The sequence below is a fragment of the Lupinus angustifolius genome, chromosome LG08 (genome assembly GCF_001865875.1).
Source record: "Lupinus angustifolius cultivar Tanjil chromosome LG08, LupAngTanjil_v1.0, whole genome shotgun sequence".
Lineage (NCBI taxonomy): Eukaryota > Viridiplantae > Streptophyta > Magnoliopsida > Fabales > Fabaceae > Lupinus > Lupinus angustifolius.
In genome coordinates, this window is record NC_032016.1 from 14,304,463 (window position 1) to 14,326,257 (window position 21,795).

The following is a 21,795-nucleotide window of genomic DNA, read 5'->3' on the forward strand; positions in this document are numbered from 1 at the left end:
TTATCCCCCAACGAGAGCATGACTAAAATATGTTTTGATAAATAAAATTCAACACATTTTTTCCTATAGTTTAAAAAAGAGTATTCCCTTCAAGTTTTATATACACCGAAGTGTAGCACTTCAAAATCATAATATTCAATAGGGACTAGGGAGACTTGCAAATCGAACATAAACAATTGCCTTATCAATAATTTCTTATAAGGGATGGAATTGAAAACACCAAACTCTTAAAGGTCATACATGAGCCAAAGTTATTCTATTAGGGAAATTCAATAATCCTCTTCTATTTATATTTATATCTATATATCTATAAGAATAGAATGGGCTGGTGATATTACCAACATAGATATTTCTTATAATTGACACCTGCCATCTTTAAGGGATATATTTGTCATTGCAAAAAATTTCTTTTAATAATAATAAAAAAATAATTTTTTCTTTAATCAATAATAGAAGTCAAGGGTCTTTTCATTTCTCTTTCTTACAACCCTTTCTCTTCCTTACAAAACCTACTACTACACGGTGGAGAAACCAATAGTCTTTTCAATTTGACTCTTTTCAATTTCTTTCTTGGAGATTAATTACCTCAATTTCTTTTTCTCTCACATAAACCAATGTTCTTCCTCGGAAAATTTACAGATGTGGTGCACCTTGACCGAAAAATTACGGTTTTGGTGCACCTTTTAGAAAAATTACAAACTAGTGTAATTTTATATAAATCGGTAATGGAATTGCCGATTTATGTATTTTTTTTCTCTCTCCTCCCCCAAAATCGGCAATGGGGAGGGAGTTTTATTAACATATAATTTTTTTTAAAACTCCCCCTAAATCGTCAATGGGGTGGAAGTTTTATACTTTTTTATTTTTTTTATTTTTTTCTCTCTCCTAAATCGGCAACCGGAGAGTTTTTGATTTTTTTTTAACTTGGGAGAGTTATATTATTAGTTTCATGGTTTAATTTTTCAAACACAAATTCTAACAATACACAATATAATAAATTTTGTCAACCCTAACTCTAATAACATAACACAATAATGAAAAACACACATAATATTCACACACATAATATTTATTATAATATTTTATATTATGTGTGTTTTTCATTATTGTGTTATGTTATTAGAGTTAGAGTTGACAAAATTTATTATATTGTGTGTTGTTAGAATTTGTGTTTGAAAAATTAAACTCTGAAACTAATAATATAACTCTCACAAGTTTAAAAAAAATCAAAAACTCTCCGGTTGCCGATTTAGGAGAGAAAAAATAAAATAAAAATAAAAAAGTATAAAACTCTCACCCCATTGACGATTTAGGGGGAAGTTTAAAAAAAAATTATATGTTAATAAAACTCCCTCCCCAGTGCCAATTTTGGGGAGGAGAGAGAAAAAAAATACATAAATCGGCAATTCCATTGCCGATTTATATAAAATTACACTAGTTTTGTAATTTTTCTAAAAGGTGCACCAAAACCATAATTTTTCGGTCAAGGTACACCACATCTGTAAATTTTCCATTCTTCCTCTCCTACTCCTAAAACCTTTCATTTCAATCACCTCCCAGCAAAACCAAACTCCACATTACTGTTTCTTCACCAAGAGAAAAGCTAGATTTTCAAATCCTCAACCACAAACTCAAATATTCTTACTAAAGGTTAATTCATCTCTTTCTATATGTTAATATTTTCTATTCTTCTTCATTTCACTTTTCCTTCAGAGCTTACAAACTTTCTTTCTTAATAATTGTTCTTATTAACTCTCATTTTATAGAGTGTGAGGTTCTTCCATAATCCATTTTAGCTGACTTTATTCTCAAGGTAATGACTTATATTTTATTCTTTCACTTTACTCTCACTTAAACTTTCAAACTCGTGAATAATAAATTCAAATATTCATGAGTGTGTCACCCATTTTTTGTTCATTTACTTTACTCTCTATTTTTAAAGATCCATTTTTACATCTCAATATATACTTTTCTTTTTCATTTTCAATTTTTACATCTTAATAATTTCTATTTCTCTACCTATTCATCCCAAGATATGATACAATACAAGACACTTTGAAGGAGATGGTTGTACTTATTATTTTAGGTGTTTATTATTACTTTATATTTATAATGTGTTATTAAAATGTAAAGACCATTTTGATTGAACTAAATTTCAAGCACCACTTTATTAAAAGTTTCAGAATCTAATCATATCTTAATATTTGATGGATAATTTAAATCTACCTATTTTCAATATAAATGATGTTATAAAAACTGATTTTGACAATAGGTTGAGAAACTCATGCATCCTCTAAATAACTAATACATAAAGTACATGCATGTAATGTTTCTTAGTGGCAAACCATGTAATGTTTTTTAGTGGCATGATAATTTTACATTTGTATTTATAGGATTATTATAATGCAAATTTTCAATTTGAATGATGTTCTAAAAAGTTGCACAATCTGATTTCATGTTGTTGGTTGGTATATTGGGCAAGTTGTTTTGCAATTTTTTTTTTCTTTTACTCAATAATAGAAAAATCAATCATTTCACGTATAAGTCACTTCTCTTTCTTACTAACCCCTTCTCTTCCTTACAAACCTACTACACCTACTACTACTATTGTTTTGTTTTAACCATAAGCCTTCATTTGTTCTCTCTTTTTCGTCCACTTTCTTTTCTATCTATTGGAAAGAGGTAATTTTTATTCGGTTATGATATGTGAAAAACAAAATGGTTACCATTTTTTTGTAACTATGGAACCATTCATTTATTAAATCTGAGTTTCGTCTACTTTATTTGACATTTTTTTCATTTTTTTTAAAAACATAACTTATTTACCGCGTTACCATTTTGATGGGTTATGATATGTGAAAAACAAAATGGTTACCATTTTGTTATGATACTTCAAACCATGGATCGTAATCATGTATCATTTTACTGAGTTATAGGTTTGAGACAAAAATGCACACCATTCTTGTTTAAAGCATGGATTAAATTTATGGTTTCATTTTTTATTGGGTTTCATATGACTTTTATATTGGGTTTCAAATGCACACCATCTATCCGTGTTGAATACAAGAGTAATGATGTTTTCTATTTATTATTACTGATATATACATTCAAGAAGTTCATCTTCAAAATCAACATAGAAATAATGAGTCATAAAGTGTAAATAACCCTTGCATGAACAATTTAAATCTAACTGTTTTCAATATGAATGATGTTCTACAAATTTTGCACAATTTGATTTCATGTTGTTGATTGATATATTGGGCAAGTTGTTTTGCTATTGTCAATGGATAATCACTTTCATTCTAATGTTACTGATATATAGTGTATTGTATCATTGTGTTCTTTTTATGTTATGAATGCAAGCATGTTAAGATATTAGGAGTTAAATTATGTCCTAATATCATATACTTGGTTTACAATACAAATAATGCGATGCTAATTTTACATTTGTATTTATAGGATTATTATAATGCAAACTTTTATACACTGTTATTGGTTATTATAATAAATAGTTGTATTCATATACTTTATGACATTATTTGTTATGAATTGTTAAATACTTTTACAAAGTCTATTATGAAGTTTGTGTGTTTTTTAAATATCTTTATTTGTGTACTTTATTACAATCTGTATTATGAACTGACCATAACTAATTTTTTTAGTTTACATATAGAATTACAATTTCTATTATAGTGTTAAAACCTCAATTATTACAGCGCGTCTTTTTTAAAATATTCAACTACTTATAATACAAACTTTTATGCGTATACTTTATGACATTAGTTGTCTTGGACTATTAATTCTATACTTTTACTATCTTTGCTATGAAAGTACATATATTGTTACATATATTCTGTCTCATAATCTTCCTACTTTGTTACATTTTGATGCATGAGTTTCTAATTGAGCAATATGTGGTATTAGCATAATGTCCATATGACTGCCGTTTGACATGATCTTGGATTTGAATGACTCAAAACATTTTTGGAAGATTGCAATTAGAATCATTGAAATTTGGTATATCCAAATACCATCCAAACTAGGACATCTGGAAATGATATTGATGGATTCTAAGGTAACAATATTTTACACATTTTTTAAAGTTATTTTGGTTTTTAATATTAATTTTTTTATCAATGTTGGGACAACAACGATGTTTATCATTGACAAAAAAGGATGGTACTATAATGGATGCACTAAATGTATAAAGAAGGCCGATATTAGAGATGGTCCTTTCACCTGCATGTGTGACACTTATAATCAGAGGTCTTCCCCTAGGTAACATTTTTTTTATATAAGAAGTGTTCATATATATTCTATTTGTATTGTTATTTCCATCATTAAAATTGTTATTAACACACTTTTTTTATCTTAGGTACAAACTGGACATTAAGGCCATTCACTAAAATGGCAGTAGCAAGTTTATTTTCTGGGATCACCAATGTGCCGACATCATTTGCATATCTGCCTGCAGCTATCTTAGAAATCAAATGCTTGCAGTAAGTTTTATATTAACATTTCTTTTGAAGATAGATTTATTTTTTAACTTAGTTATTTATAATTGATAGTTATTTGCTTATGTGTCTATATAGGAACGTGAAGATGATCCGAAGGCGTTCCCTTTAATTTTGGATGTTCTCCTTGCAAGAACTATGACCCTAAGGGTGAAAGTACAACCATCATACCACCAATCCTATGTTATAAGACTCTCCGGGGATCCAAATTTGATCAAAACTATACTTGATCAAATTGGTATATTTGAGGTACTTTATAAAAATCTCATGTTATTATGTATACTGCCTTTGAGACTATTAATATTTGCATTTCATTGTTAATCAACTAATATTACCTGCTATTAAACAGCCATCAAATTCTATTGAAATGAATGAGAAGTCTGATTTGAATGATTCTTTTCAAATAGATTTTGCGAGTGTATCACATACTTTATTTTACAATATTTTAAGTGCAAAGGTAATTAATCTCATATCTCTAATACATTTATATTTCTTAACTTTTATCGGTAGTCTGTCTCTGTTACTGCTGATCATGATATGGACCATATTCAAGTTGTAACTCCAACCAAGAGATTGTCGGTTGACATAGACTTGGACATGCTACAAAGACCATTCTAAAATTCCACTCAGTTGTCATCTTCGAAGGTGACAAAATATATCAAGACCGAATGACTTAGATTTTTAGGATGACAATTTATTTTTACCCTTTTTGTGAACAACCTTTCTTTCGGTACATCACAGTGTGATGTATTTGTCATGACCTCATTTTTTGTGACATGTTGTGCTTACATGGTAACATAACATTCATCTATCTTACCCTCTACATATTTTGGATAATCCAAATGTCGTGACCAAATACTTAAACTACTAAATATTGTTCAATATCTTAAGTACATTATGATATATATTGGAATGTGAATGTCGGATACCTGAAAGAGTAATTAGTTTTAACATATTATTATATGCAAAGTATATGAATACTTGAAGTACTAATTAATTTTAAGTCATTATTATATGCAATAGTTGCTAACCTTCATAACATAGAAGCTACAAAAAATATATTTGACATACCATGCAACAAAGGTTTTTAGAGTTCTCATTTTTTTAATAATATATCATGTTAATTCTACAAGTGAATTATTAAAAACAAGGAATTAAAGAACATAACACTAAGAAAGAAATTACTTTTCACTGTATAAATAAATTAACACAAAATATATTACCACCCGTACGAATGCATGAGTATCTAGTAGTTATTATAGAAATAATGGTAACCTAGTCACCGTGAAACTCTATAGCCTTGAAGCCAATTTTATGATCAAGAGAGACAACAATATCATATTTCCTCCATCTCTGAATGTGAAAGGATGCATTGTGCACAATTCTAATTAGAGAAAAAAATGTATATATTGAGAATGTAAAAGATTTTTATATTGTCACCACAAAATCCATTATTTTATAGTCATTGACTTTGAAATAAAATAAATAAATGGTGAATAATACATTGACAGTATATAAATCTCTTGAGATTTTGAATTTGATATCATTTTCCATATGGTTCCCTATCATAATCCACGACTTCTTTTCTTTTTCCCTCCCCGAAACACTCTTTGCTAACAGTGACCCTAAATATGAGTTACTCCTTACGGTATAATCAAATACACTCTTAAGTCTTAACTCCTTATTTTGCACTTCCTTAATACTTCCATTGATAAAGTCATATTTGTTGGGAGGATTTCTCCATTTCTACCTCCACTCCCTATGGTTCTCTTAAAAAGGGACACAGAAATTTTATATTTCACTAAGCATAATTTTTATTAGGACTTTCCTAAAGAAGCAAAAATTGTGAAGTCTATATTTTGTAAAGTGAAGAGCAAATGTTTTTAATAATTAAGATATATTTTAAACTTTTAGTACCTCAATCATTATCCCATTCACAATGAATAGAAAAACCTTATTATTATACCATAATAAAAAATTTAAACATAAATAGATTTATACCTACTACAAAGATTAATGAATTATCTTTTCTACATTACAAGATACATTGAATTATCAATCTTACACCTCACCCTGTCTCAAGTCTCATGTAGCTCAACCTTCATATTAATAATTTTCCACACACCAAAAAAAGCATTAACTCAAAAGCAAAAAAAAATAGAACAAAATAAAAAAAATTAATATTTACCACTTTAACTATTTTTCTTATTTTATATACTAATGTATCGAAAGACACTTTGTGTCTACCATATTGAATGTTATTAAGTTTAAAGAATTAGATGTATTTTTGTGTTCAGTGCACTTTATATTTAGTTTTTTGTCTTTATTATAATTTCAATTTAAAGTGAGATGAATGGTTAATGGTGGTTATCTAAAATTATGTGATTTTTATTTAAAATTAAATAATGTTAAAAACGAAATAGGAAAATAAAAATTACATCACACCACCGATAATTACACTATGCCGATTTTCGATTGAACCGTATCGATTATACTGATTTCATTTAAAATTACTTTTTATACCAAAATGTTGGTATGAAAGATCAAACACACAACTACTACATTTATAGATTTAAAACATGGTTATCATGTATATTTTTTAACAAGTAGTATAAATAAAAATAATTATTGTCTTCTTTATTTATTGTTCATATATATATATATATATAACTTACTGATATGATATTTAATTAGTGAACTTTAACCAACATATTACTATATTTAAGTAGCCTGATTGGTTTGGTCACCACTACAATATTAATAAATTCACATAAAATTATATATACTTTTATAGAAATTAAATAATACTAAAAAAACAGGAAAATGAAAATTACAACCACCACCAAGTTACACTATGTTTTGTGTATACTATGTAAGTATAGTATAGAATAGATGTGTGTGTATCTATTTCTTCCTTCTTCTATTTGTCCCTCAAACACAACCTCCTTCTTCATTCACCGATCGTTTTCTCTCATTTTCTTGCAGATTTTCCTTCCCGCAAAAAACTCTCTTTTCCCATTTCTACGTCGTTCCTTAATTTCTCTCTGTTTTTCATCATTTCCATCTGGTATACCACTCCAATTAGATTTTTCCATTTTCATCATAGATCATGTTCTTTCAATTCCTATTTTTATATTTTTTTGATTTATTATTGAAAAAAAACTGATTTTTTTAGTGTTTTTGAGTCTATTATGAAAGAGGAGCTTGAATTTGTGAGGTGAATTCTTTTTTGTTGTTGTGAATTATGAAGGATCGAATTTACTTTGGCTAATGCATATGTTTGGTTCATACAATCACTTTCTAATCCATAAGGTTATGGTTTAATTTTTTTGTTTGGATCAACAGAGGACAGAAGAATCTGAACTTTGATGATTAAATTCACTGTTTAAGCTTTTCTCACACAAAAAGTGATGATTTTGATCAAAAAGTTAATTCTGGCTGTTGCACATTTGTTTGGTTGGGCTTTTACAGAAATGCAGAAGCTGCAAAAAAGCTGAAATTTAGTTCCTTTTAGATTTCATTTTTAGCCCTAAACAAACGGGCCTTAAATTTATTAATGCTTGAGTGAATAATACTTGACCAGTGTGATTCAGACGGGTATAATGATAACTGAAGTAACCTAATTGTAGTGTTATTGGTTGTGGCATTTCATTTCTTATTCAATTCTTTCATTGGGTCTAGAGCTGCAGTTAGTCTGTTACACATGTTTGAACTGTTGTTATTGCTATCATTGTATAAAGAATTTATATTTGCAGAGATGGAAAGTTAAGATTCAGTGAACGGTTGTACGCATTTCTGTCTGAGTGCCCATGATTGCTGAAGTTTGTTTTTATGGTATTTAAATTGTTTCATTTCTTGTTAATAAGCTCAAGTTATTCTAAAATGGACTACCTATTCAAACAAACTTTTAGGATAATGAAAACATGATGGCCTTATGCTTCCATGCTAACCCGATTTAAACCTCTTTGTATATATGTTTTAGTTTTGTATGATACAGTGCTTGTGGTTGATTATAGCTGAGGAAACTCTTTCAAAATCTTTGATAGATAATTAGATATGTGCATATTGGACGGATTTAGATGCTACTTGTCACTATTGTCAAACTTAAACTCGAAGCCTTTTACATTTTAATGTTTCTTTTACGCACGAAGTCATGGCCTGCTGTGTTCTGTTGATTTTCACATACCATAGAGATAGACAAAGTTTTACGTTATTGTCTGCCTAGCACAACCTTCACCTTTTATCCGGCTTAGAACTAACTATTTATAGCAACATCAAGACAGACAGACATATTTTCACATGCAATGCATTTTTAATGTTATAATTTTCAGAGCGTTGAACTATGTTTCTGGTACTTGGGCTGAAAATTAGATTTTAAGTTGCAATATACTACTAGGTTTTATGTTGCATTGTATTTTCCAGCATTTGTGAATGCCCTTATGAAGAATGTAGTACCTATCATAGATGAATGAGTGAGATCATGTTTGTTTCATTTATTGCATTAATCATCTGATAGGATGCACTATGTTATTTAGGACACTTGCTATATATATAGTCTATTTTAGTTCTCTCTAAATTCAAAATTTTCAAATAAGTAATATTCTATTGTCTTTCCTCATGACAATATTTACATGTAGCCCCATTTTACATGTATTATTTTTTACTTTATGTAGGGAGTCTTTTAAAGTTGCTTGGAAAGTTTTGTGTGGATAGATGGCAGTTGCAAAACTCAAGGCCTCTGGCACTCAGAATGTCATGAAAATAGAAGACAAAATAGATACGATAATCAGTCAAGTGGTTGGCATAGAACCCTTCCTTTCCTTTCCAAGGGCCAGAGACAGCCATGTACAGTGGATTCATTTACTTCATGCTTTAAATCAGCAAGGTGTGAACAAATTTTTCTTGTTTTAATATTTACATATTTGGAGATTCATTTACAAAATCGTTTAGGTAATTAACCCTGTGGTAAATGTAGCCTGCCTAAAACAATAAAGTTAAAGAAGTAAAGAAATAATGCAGAACCTGAAAATCTTCATATGTACAATGTACCTTAAGGAGCCTTTATGTGTGCATTAAATTCTAATGCCAATATAATTGTTCACTCTTTTGATATAACTTTTATTGTTGCATTGTTTAAATTCTAAAACCAAGTACTCTTATATAACTTTTCACTCATTTGACAGAACATCCAGGGTGGCCTTTGCTCTCCCCTATTCCCGTCAAGGTTCAATTGCTGAAGTGTGAAAAGTGCTCTCAAGAGTTTTGCTCCCCCATTAACTATAGAAGACACATACGTGTGCATCACCGACTGAAAAATCTTGCTAAGGTTTTCTTCAGATGACATATATAATCAAGTTCCCAACATATTATTTAATCTTAGTTCATGCATTAACCCATATGCATTTAAAACATTATATACCTAGATAACAGATTGGTTGTTACTTTTCCTTGTCATTCTCAACTCAATTTTTCCTGATGTTGGTCACAAATTGCAGGATCATACAACAAATAGGGATCTTTTAGCAGCATATTGGGATAAGGTAAGCTTTTATCATTGTGAATTTTACATATATGAAGAATACAAATTTTGATGCATTGATTTTATCCATAATTTGTGTAGCTCTCTGTGGAAAAGGCAAAGGAAGTTGTATCATTCAATAATGTAATGCTGGAGGTAAAATCTTCCTTACATGAAAAATATATTTTTGATTGAAGTTATTTTAATCTTAATCGCCTTGCATGCATACTGGTCACATGTCAATTATATTTGCTTATGCTTGGAATAGAAGGAATGGGAGCAGTGGAGTGGCAATAAAACTCACATATGCAATCCACTTCTTCATACACTCACCTTAGTTAGGACAAATTCTAGAGGGCTTGTCATAGTTTAAGGGTCTGAAGTCTTGAAAGTCAGCCATAAATATGTTTTTCCATCTCTTTGTACATTTAGTACTTTTGTGAGCATCAGATCATTAATCACTTCTTTTTCTCCCTCTCTTCCCTACACCTTTTACACCAAGAAAAAGGCGTGGGGCAAATATTTTTCTTTTTAATTGTTAGTTGTACTTTTCAGAAGAAGATATTTATTAGATGCGTAAGTGAAAAAAGTTCAAGTGGGAGGGGGAGTAAGAAATCCAACAAAACTAAAGAGAGTATGAGAGGCCTCTTTTATCTAATCTAGATCTTCATATAACCCTTATAAGGAAATAGAGTATTATGGGATCTACAAATTTACAACAACTTGTTTGTATCAATCCTATTTTGTTCTACTGTCTGAAGAAAAGACTTGGGAACCGTACACACAACACATAATTTTTTTGTTTCGTTCTCTTCTTTTCAGCTCTTATTTGTGTTTTTCTCTCTTTCTTATTCCATAAATTAATGATCTTTTTTACTTATTGACAATGCTTTCCAGGAAGTTCCAGGATCATCAGTTTTAAATGCTCTGACAATTCTTGTTCAAAGGCAAGTGTTTTCTTCATTTCCGCAGTCTTATGTGAGGGCCGGTGCTACCCTTTTGGTAAGCAACATTCTGGCCCTGTCAATTTTTTCTTGTTAAATTTCGTTAAACATATCTTTGGTTTACTGACTCCATATATCTAAATTGTTTGCAGGATATTGTTAAATCTAATTCATCCATTTTTCCTATATCTTCTCAAGATTTGTTCAGTATTCTTGATGATGCTAGTGAAAAAACATGTTTATGTGGGACAACAGTGTCAATGCAAAGATATGTTTTTGGTGGAGAGGCTGGAAAAAATGGCCTTGAACCCAGAAACCTAGTTGCATGCACAAGTTTCTTGCTAGAGCAGAAATTGGTAATTTTTTTCTTAACTTCAAGATCTGTTCCTTTTACAAATGCAAACCCTTTACTCTCTTCTATCTTCACATATGGACATAAAGTTCCAGAGGGATCCATGACCTGGGCATGTCAGACATCACAAACGTAAATTGACACACACCTGGTTATACAAAAATTCATGACCTGGACATGTTGGCCACCGCGACCTTGGATTGGCACCCTACTGATAGATTGCAGAATCTGGTTTATGGGCTTTAGGGTGATGAAACAGATTGTGGTAGTGGGCTATTTATATGTGTTTTGTAAACTCTACTGATGTAATCCTATTCCCTAATAACATATTCGTAGCTGCTCAACATTCTTAGAGATATAGGCACAATTGGCCAAATTTCGTTAAGTCGTTAATAAATTCTCTTGTGTTTTGTCTCTTCTTTATTCTCTTTTCTCTATTGGATTGCTTGTCTCAAACAAAGTCTTATAACTATATTGCAAGAAGTGACAATTGCGTAGTAGACCCATGATCATGCCATGCTGCTTCCATAATAGTTGTTGTGGAAAGTATCTAGAAAAGTGGAAGAAATACACATTTTATTTGTATACACTTGTATCCTGGGTTGATAATTTACCATTGGATGCGTGAACATGGATATCCTTTTCCACAAGCCCCCAAAGAAGATAAAAAAGTTGAAGAGGAGAGTAGAGAGGGTAGTTTGATGTGGAAAATTTTCAGCATCAATGGCTGTGAAAAACTGATGCAATTCAAATATTTTTTTCTCTTTTCGATAATTGGCACGATTCCAATACAGATTATGTCATATGATTTAATGCTGTAGAAAAGGTGCCAGTGGAATAGAATGTCATGGCATAATTTGCACATAATATACCAAGCAACACACCTGATTGTATTATGACAAACCCAAAAAACACGACTTCCTAAATTAGTTCTTTGAATCGTAGTTATGATATGTAATTTTCTTTCACTTAGGTAAATGCATGGCTTGCTGACAAGGATGCTGAAGCATTGAGGTGCCAGAAGCAGCTAGTTGAGGAGGAAGAAGCTGCTCAGAAAAGGTACCACGGTTGACTTTTAACAATATAATTAAAGTCCGATTTTGGAAGGACAAAAAATCTTTTGAAGTTTGACTTATCCTTTAGTTACCTGTTATGTATGTTTGATTTATTGTCTTTTATAGGAAAGTCTTCTTAATTGAATGGATTTTATATCCCATAATAGAGCAAGAACAAGCCTTTTTATAATTTGTTAACAATGAACTAGCACAGCTCAGAAAACCAAAGCAGGAGAAATATATCATTGATAGGTCTTCAGTGTACTTAAATTGACATGTGATTAGATGGTGCTTCTACAATAATTTTCATTTTAGTTTTCGTGGAATCCGTTAGTAGTCGTGGTGCAATAGTAAGATTGCTTGCCTTGTGACTAGAGGTCATGAGTTCAAATCTTGAAAACAGTCTCTTTGCTTGCGAGGGTAAGACGATGTACATCTATCTTCCCCAAACCCTACTAGGTGAGAGCCTCATGCATTGGGCTGCCCTTTTTTGTTGGAATCCATTTGAATTTCCTAGTGATCTCTATTATCTCTTATGCGCTATTGAAAATAGATCATATGCTACTTCAAGTTAAACCTATGGATTTTCCTTTAGCCAAGGTTACAACTTACAACAGATGCAGCAGAAAAATTACTGTTGAAAATTGGTCATGTATGGATTATAGGACTCTTTATTTAACTGTCCACTCTCTATTTACAGACAAGCTGAGATTTTGGAGAGGAAACGCCACAAAAAGCTCAGACAAAAAGAACACAAGGTAAGAGAACAAAGGCATGGGGACAAGGCAAAAACTAAGCAGAACATTGACAGCACAGTAGAGGATTTAGCACCAGCAGAGTCATCTTTGGATACTTGTGCTTTTGAAGCACATAATCCTGATACATCTGTAGATAATGCTCCTTCACATGTACCTTCCCAATTCCATGGCACTAACGAAGGAATAGTTGGAGATACTCAGTCAGGGTATGATTTAGGCACTGATCAGAATATTGTGCGACAATCAGCACATGGACATAATCATCGGACAATACATGCCAAACGACAGGGAATGCTAAAACCACAATGGACTATAGCCAATGGTTTGCATGCAAGCCAGAATTCTCCAATTTCAAATCCTGACACCATTCAGAAATATGGAACCAAACATGATCAAAGTACAGCAGCTATATTTAATTGCAGTGAAGTATGGAGTCAAAAGCCTACAAGAGAAGTTGACATGGTGGTTTCAAAAGCTATAGTAGAGAAAGAAATAGACCAATGTAAGAATCCTGAAGTTTTAATAGGATCTATACCTGTCACTCTTGGACATTGCAGCCAATTGGAGGGCAATGCAGTGGCATTTCGAGAGGATGTCGTGGTTGAGAATCTGGTCAAGGAGAATAGTTCTCAGGATAAACCAATGAAACCTGATTTTGACCAGAACGGCAACAATCATCCAACATTGAAATTTTGGAGGCCACTTGGCAGGCATGACAATAAAAATCCATTAGCAGTTAATAGAGGTGGGCCAGAAGCTGATGCAGTTTATGTTAATGAAGATAGTCAAAATTTGTCAGGTCCAAGTAGTTTAAGGTCGTGCAGTATAGATGGTAGTGATATTTGTTCTGAGAACAATTCCCCCCATCCAGAGGGCAGAGTGGAACCAGGAAGCTTACTTTTATCCAGCCATGCTGCAAGAGATTTTCTTGCACAAAGTAAGCTTTGCTACTTCATGTATCTGTCACGATTCTTCTTTTATGCCGTCAGTGTAACCAAATGTTTGGATGCTTTATAATTTACTCCAGTCTAATAATAACTATTCTCATGTAGGATGGAAAGAAGCTCTTTCATTAGATCATGTGAAATTGGTTATTTCCCCCATTTCTGAACCTCCTAGGCGCCAGAAGACACGTGATTCCAAAGTAGTGGTTGGTCAATATTCTGACGCTGTCAAATCCAATGTTCATGCAAATGCAGAGAGCCGGTTGCCTGCAACCTCGGGAGTTACCAAGTCCAAACCCAGAGCGAAGCCTGAAAAGGGAACCAAGACAAAGTATATTCCCAAACAAAAAACAACCACCTAATAGGAATTAAAGAAGAAGTTGGGTTATTTGATTATACACAGTTCGACTAGTTGTGAACTAAATTTGTAAGTAGAGGTTCCAGTTTTTACCAGATGATCTTCTGTCAGAATATTGAAGGTCGGTTTTGCCGTTGTTTATTTCAAAATGATGTCAGAGAGAATTGGGTTGTCATTAGTCAGGTTCTTTTTCCTTGTGGTATTATAACCATTTTTTTGTTCTGTAATAAATTTGTTTAGTTACTATAAAGCCCATCTTTGTTAGCAAAAACGATTTCCATTTGCTTCTTCACCTTTTGGCATAATTTTCTGATTTTGTTTGTAATGATTCTATTGTTTAAGATCGTTCAGAAATCTTCAATTTTGTGCTATGTTGGTGCATTATATATTATATTCCCTCCATTGCAATGTTAGCTAATTATCTTGAGGTCCTGTAGAGTGTAGTGCATAGGTGGAAAGTGATATTTCCATGAATAGTGAAGGTCTTGTAGAGCGGAGATGGAAAGTGATATTTCCATGAATAGGGATACAAACTTTACATGGTTTGAACTGTTCAGAAAATGTTACAAGAGATCAAGTTTTGTTTTTCTTTTGCCTCAAAAGTTGGGTTAAAGAAGAGAAGTGTAAAGAAAAGAGAACTTTAAATATCTCTCATTGGTGGGGTTGAATATTGTGACAACTTAAGCAAGCTGCTACTTGGAACAAAAAGTCAGGGATAAGAATGCTAAACTAGTACACCTGAAATAGTTGTTTCTTTAAGTGTAGGGTTTACCAAGTTATGCATTGCATGCTGTTAAGTATGCATACTACTAAGACTTGGAGTTTCTTTCCTGTTTAATAAACGTATGTTTAGGCATTAGCTTAGAATTTTGTTATTCTTCTATTTCTTAGGAATTTCAGTTGAATGTATAGCTATATAAGCCAATGCTATTGAATAAGATAAATGCAGACTTCCATTCCAATTCCAGTTGCTTAATATTGAGTTATTTTACATACTCAACATTAACAATTGGTATCAGAGCCTTACTAGGGTCTGCACAACAAAGGAAAGAAAAGCTGCAGCTTTTAATGAGTGAAGAAAAGATGAAACTCCTTCACTTCGATGGTCATTACGACCACTGGAGTGAGTTGATGGAAAATATGTTGAGAGCCAAAGGACTATGGAGTATAGTAGAAAATGGTTTTGAGGAGCCATCTGAGGTAACATTGCTGACAGAAGCACAGAGGGAGCATCTTAATAGTGCTAGAATTATGGACCATAAGGTAAAGCATTACCTTTATCTTTATTGATAGAGTAATCTTTGAGCAAATTCTAGACAGACGCACAGCTAAAATCGTGTGGGATTCCATGAAGAGCAAATTTGGAGGAAATGCTCGTGTGAAAAAGTCATTCCTTCAAAGTTTGTGGAGAGACTTTGAGATTCTAGAGATGAAGTCTAGTGAAAATATTAATGAATACTTTGCAAGGGTCATGGCAATAACCAACCCAATGAGAAGCAATGGGGAGCAAATGACTTACTTAAAAGTGGTAGAGAAGGTTCTAAGAACACTCACAGGTAAGTTCACATACATTGTGGTGTTCATAGAAGAATTCAAAGATATTGAGACCATCTCAGTAGATGAACTACAAAGTTCACTTGTAGTTCATGAACAAAAATTTAGGAGACATGATCAAGAAGAAGATCAAGCACTCAAAGTGAGCAATGAAAACAATACAACAGTCAGGGGGAGAAGAAGGGCAAGTTTGAGAGGCCGAGGAGGTGGAAGAGGCAGACAAGCATTCAACAAAGCAACTATAGAATGTTTGAAGTGTCACAACATTGGACATTTCCAACATGAATGTCCAAAATGGAACAAACAAGCCTACTATGTAAAGCTAGAGGAGGAAGATGAACTACTATTAATGGCTCATGTTGAGGAATTAAAGACAAAAGGAAATGATGTCTGGTTCCTGGATTCTGGTTGTTCTAATCATATGAGTGGAGACAAAAGTATGTTTACAAGCTTAAATGAAAAATTCAAACATTCAGTTAAGCTTGGAAACAATACTAGAATGGAAGTTGCTGGAAAAGGAAGTGTCAAGTTTCCCTTGAAGGGAGTGATATCAATGATCACTGAGGTCTACTATGTTCCTGAACTTAAGAACAATCTCTTAAGCTTAGGATAACTCCAAGAGAAAGGATTGTCTATTTTGATTCAAGGAGGTACGTGCAAAATTTATCATCCAGAGAAAGGACTATTGATAGCAAGTAAGATGAGTGTCAATAGAATGTTTGTATCGTTAACCGAATCCATACCAAATGCACGAGCTGATAATTGTTTGCAAACAAGTTGTATAAATTTGTCTCACTTATGGTGAGAGATATGGGCACTTAAGCTACAGAGGTTTAAAAACACTTCAAAGGAAGAAGATGGTGAGAGGCTTGCCACAAATTGAAGACACGGATTGGGCTTGCAACAATTGCTTTGTAGGGAAGCAACATAGAAAATCAATCCCAAAACAAAACACATGGAGAGCAAAGGAGGTGTTAGAACTGATTCATTCAGACATTTGTGGTCCTATAAGCCCAATATCCAACAGTGGTAAGAGGTATATTTTATGTTTCATTGATGACTTTAGTCGTAAAGCATGGGTATACTTACTTGTTGAAAAATCTGAAACATTAAGCTACTTCAAGATTTTCAAATGTTTTCTTGAAAAGGAGGGAGGAAAGAAGATCAAAAGTTTCAGGACTGGTAGAGGTGGTGAATTCACCTCTCATGCTTTTAATGATTTTTGCAAGGAGCATGGAATTCCAAGACAACTTATCACTCCATTTACACCACAACAAAATGGTGTAGTTGAACGTAAAAATCGGACAGTGATGAACATGGCGAGATCAATGCTCATAGCAAAGGAAATTCCCAAAACATTCTAGCCAGAAGCTGTAAATTGAACTTTTCATGTCCTCAACAGATGCCCCACCTTGGCAGTTAAAGACATGACACCTCAAGAAGCATGTAATGGAGTAAAGCCTTCGGTAGAATATTTTCGAGTATGGGGATGTCTTGCTCGTGTACACATACTAGAAGTCAAAAGAGGTAAACTGCATAAAAGAAGCTTTATTTGTGCATTGTTAGGCTTGAGTGAGGAGTCTACGGGATATAGATTGTTTGATCCCAAAACAAAAAAAAAGTTGTTAGTAAGGATGTTGAGTTTGAAGAAAACAGACAGTGGGAGTGGGGAAAGAATTATGAAAAACAAATAGGGGATGATCTTGTATGGAGTGATAATGAAGAAGATGATGTGAGTGACTATGATATAGATACCACAAATGAAAATATAATAGAAGAAGAGGGATTTGAAGAACCTATAAATGTCACTAACAATGCAGAAGAACCTATAAATGCTACTAACCATGCAGGAGACGTAACTAGCATTGCAGAAGCAAGGGCGACAGAATTAGAAGACCTCCATGTTATCTTAGTGATTATATCACTAATGATGAACAATCAGAAGATGAAGTTGAGTTAAACATGGCAGAAATTGCAACAAATGATCCATCAACATTCAAGGAAGCAATAATGAATAACCAATGGAGATTAGCCATGGACGCAGAGATGGATTCAATTAAAAGAAATCAAACATGGGAGTTAACCAACTTGCCAAAAGGAGCTAAATGCATTGGAGTCAAATGGATCTACAAAACCAAATTCAATGAACTTGGAGAAGTGAACAAACTCAAGGCACGATTAGTGGCAAAAGGATACTCTCAAAATCATGGGGTGGACTACATCGAGGTATATGCACCAATTGCAAGAATGGATACAGTGAGGATGATACTTGCCATGACTGCTCAAAGTGGTTGGGAAATTCACCAACTAGATGTCAAATATGTATTCTTACATGGAGAATTACAGTAAGATGTATATGTACAACAACCAAAGGAATACATGATTGAGGGAAATGAATAAAAAGTCTACAAGTTATACAAAGCATTATATGGTCTAAAACAAGCACCACGAACATGGTTTAGCTGTATTGAGACATACTTTATTAATGAAGGTTTTCAAAAGAGTCCAAATGAACAAACCCTGTTCATCAGGAGGAGCAAAGAAGGTAACGTACTCGTTTTTAGTGTTTATGTAGATGATCTAATCTACACTAGTAATGATATCTTAATGATGCAAGAGTTCAAAAGTTTTATGCAAAAAGAATTCGACATGTCTGATCTTGGAAAAATGAGATTTTTTCTCGGGATAGAAGTAATGCAAGATTCAAATGGTATTCATATCTCACAATTCAAGTATGTAACAGAAGTATTGAGACGATTTGGCATGGAAAATTGCAATGCAGTATGTAATCCCATTGTTCATGGTAGCCAAATAGACAGTGATGAAGATGTAGAAAAAGGAGATGAAACACTGTATTAGCAGATGATTAGGAGCGTCATGTATCTCACCACTACACGACTTGACTTGCAATTTGTTGTAAGTTTGATGAGTCGTTACATGGCTAGGCCTACCAAACTACATTTTCAGGCAGTCAAACGTATCCTTAGATACTTGAAGGGAACATTTGATTACGATATTTGGTATAAAAAAGGAGGTGCAACTGAACTAAAAGTATTCACATATAGTGATTATGCAGGGGACATTGATAGCAGAAGAAGCACTTCAGGTTACACTTTCATAATGAGTGAAGGAGCAGTAGCATGGGCATAAAAAAACAAGTAGTGGTCACCCTTTCAACCATAGAGGCAGAATATATTGATGCTACTACTTGTGCTTGTCAAGTAATCTGGATGAGAAGAGTTCTACAAGAACTGGGATATGCATTGGAAGATAACTCAACAACCATTTTGTGTGACAACACTTCAGCTATCAAGATGTCCAAGAATCAAGTCTTTCACATGAGAAGCAAACATATTGATGTACGATACCACTTCTTACGAGATCTTGTCAATGATGGAGTTATAAAGATGAAGCATTGTGATACTCAGGATCAATTGGCGGACATCCTGACAAAACCATTGAAGATGAACTCATTTCAGAAACTTTGAGAAATGCTTGGAGTATGTTTAGAAAATAAACTAACTTATGAAAGTAAGTGTAGTTTAAGGGAGGGAATGAAATAATTGTTTCCTTAAGTGTAGGGTTTACCAAGTCATGCATTGCATGCTGTTAAGTATGCATACTACTAAAACTTGGAGTTTCTTTTCTATTTAATAAACCGTGTGTTTAGGCATTAGCTTAGAATTTTGTTATTCTTCTATTTCTTAGGAATTTCTGTTGAATGTATAGCTATATAAGCCAGTGCTATTGAATAAGATAAATGCAGACTTCCATTCCAATTCCAAGTGCTTATTATTGAGTTATTTTACATACTCAACATTAACAACACCACCCCTCAATTCTAGAGTGCTCATTAACCATTTTTCACAACTTTGTTTTGGGTGGGGGATGGTGTTTAAAAGGGGTTGGTGTGATACAGTGGTTACTCATGGATTATCACAAAATCTTGAAGTCTTTCTGATGGTAGCAAAATAATGTCACTTTTCTCATAAGGTTTGCTTAAATAGAATATGTGTTCTATTTAGAGAGACACAATTTGCTTTCCCTGCCTCACCCTATCCAAATATTCGTCAATGATTTTCTTGAACTCAGTTAAGGGAGGAACCTTGACTTAGGTGTGGATGATGCGATGGGCTAAGGAGGCATTCGTCACAAGTATAGATGACAAGATGGATAATGCATGCAAATACACCCATATAATCTACATTTTTTTATGAACATGACATACAAATTTTAACCATGTGACCTTTTAGCTTTGTCTGTTTGTCCATGAAGCCCACATGCTTTTATATTGGGCAATACGGACAGCCACAAGCATAATTTAGGAAGAAAAAAAATAAATTTTCAAATAAATTATAATATAATGTGATTTTTATTGCTTAAAAAAATTATGATATAATGTGATGTGTTTAAAATTATATAAAATATCAAAGTTTTTGTTAATTTTTCCTCTTCAACTACTTTATTTAAAAACATGCATTTTATTATATGCATTTTTATTTTTTAAATATTCTCTCATGCTCGCAAGCCGTCTGTTGGCTTGTTCTAAAACGGGTGTGGCGTGAAATTTTGTCCATCAAAATATGGCATGTATATCCTTGCCCGTTTAAATTTTGTAGGCATTTGTGGACGCGTACAAAACATTCATGATGACCTATTTTGTCATCTATAGTACCAAGGCAGTTGGGTCTGTCTAGATAGATCCTCTGGGTTTTTACTTAGCTACTTGTGAACTTTGTCATGCTTGTAACTTCGAGAGTACATCTTTGTGCCACATTGTGTGCCACTTTATGTGTCATGAGTTGTGATTGGTTGAAAAATATATATTTAAGTTAAAAGTTTAATTATTATGTATTTTTTCACCAATCACAACTCATGGCACATGGAATGACATAATTGTAAGACTGAGATTGCAACTAAGAGGGGAGGTGAATTAGTTGACTAGAAATTATGACCATTTTTTTTTTTTGCAAAATGAAGAGTTAAAGTGCAACGGATAATATTGCAGAAAATAAACAAGAATAAATCAAAGAGGCAAGGGAGAAGAGAGTACACATATGTTTTATACTAGTTCACCTTCTTTTCCACCGAAGGCTACATCCAGTACTCTTGTAGCACAAGAGATTTTCCACTAAATATTATGAGTTGTAATTACAATATTTCACCCCGACATCTTTATATACCTTACACACTCACTAATACTTATACCTTGGAAAACACCTTTCCAAGTAACTCTATCCCCTTTCTATTCACACCCTTGTGAAAGAAAGTAATTACAATGAATGAAAAATTACAATGATGACTTGGATTTCCTTTACAAGTATGAAATATAGTAACACTTGCAATCCAATCAACTCTTTTATATACTTAGTAATAATACTCTTTAAGTTTACAAAACTTTAAAACACTTTACTTCAAGCAACTTAGAAAAATAGCTTTGAAGGTTTGAGTTCAAGTTGCTAGAAGTGCAAAAAACTATTTCAGAAAAATGTAGGAAAGTTGTGAGAAAAAGTGTGAAAGAGTTATGAAAGAGTTGTTCAATGATTGTAAGTTCTAAGACCTTTAAATAGGCTTTCCAATCAGTCATTGAGACTTTATGAGAGAGTAGTTGTTTGGAATGAAGGCATTTCGTTTGGGATGAAAACCCTTGAGTTTCAACTATGAAAAACTGATGTAACAACTCTCAGTAACTGATTACAGCAAGTGGGTAATCGGTTACCCAAACGTTCTGACCAACAGTGAATTAAAATTCACTTAGAGTAATCGGTTACTCCAATTCAAATTTTGTTGGATAACTG

General features: G+C 32.7%; 1 protein-coding gene across 4 annotated transcripts in view; it reads left to right on the forward strand.

Moving 5' to 3' along the window:
* LOC109355301 overlaps nucleotides 7,444-21,795 on the forward strand; it is a 20,908-nt gene continuing 6,556 nt past the window's right edge. Inside the window, exons 1-10 of one of the 4 annotated variants that reach the window (XR_002108647.1) lie at nucleotides 7,444-7,581; nucleotides 9,188-9,399; nucleotides 9,698-9,840; nucleotides 10,010-10,054; nucleotides 10,135-10,188; nucleotides 10,930-11,034; nucleotides 11,129-11,332; nucleotides 12,302-12,387; nucleotides 13,084-14,078; nucleotides 14,194-14,576. Coding sequence is in view for 3 of the 4 variants with exons in the window: in XM_019598380.1 (XP_019453925.1) it covers nucleotides 9,228-9,399; nucleotides 9,698-9,840; nucleotides 10,010-10,054; nucleotides 10,135-10,188; nucleotides 10,930-11,034; nucleotides 11,129-11,332; nucleotides 12,302-12,387; nucleotides 13,084-14,078; nucleotides 14,194-14,447 (2,058 nt within the window). In the remaining variant the exon portion in view is untranslated. Of the gene's footprint in view, nucleotides 7,582-9,187; nucleotides 9,400-9,697; nucleotides 9,841-10,009; nucleotides 10,055-10,134; nucleotides 10,189-10,929; nucleotides 11,035-11,128; nucleotides 11,333-12,301; nucleotides 12,388-13,083; nucleotides 14,079-14,193; nucleotides 14,815-21,795 lie in introns of those variants that run through there. The other 3 variants (XM_019598380.1, XM_019598383.1, XM_019598382.1) reach the window with 3 other exon arrangements.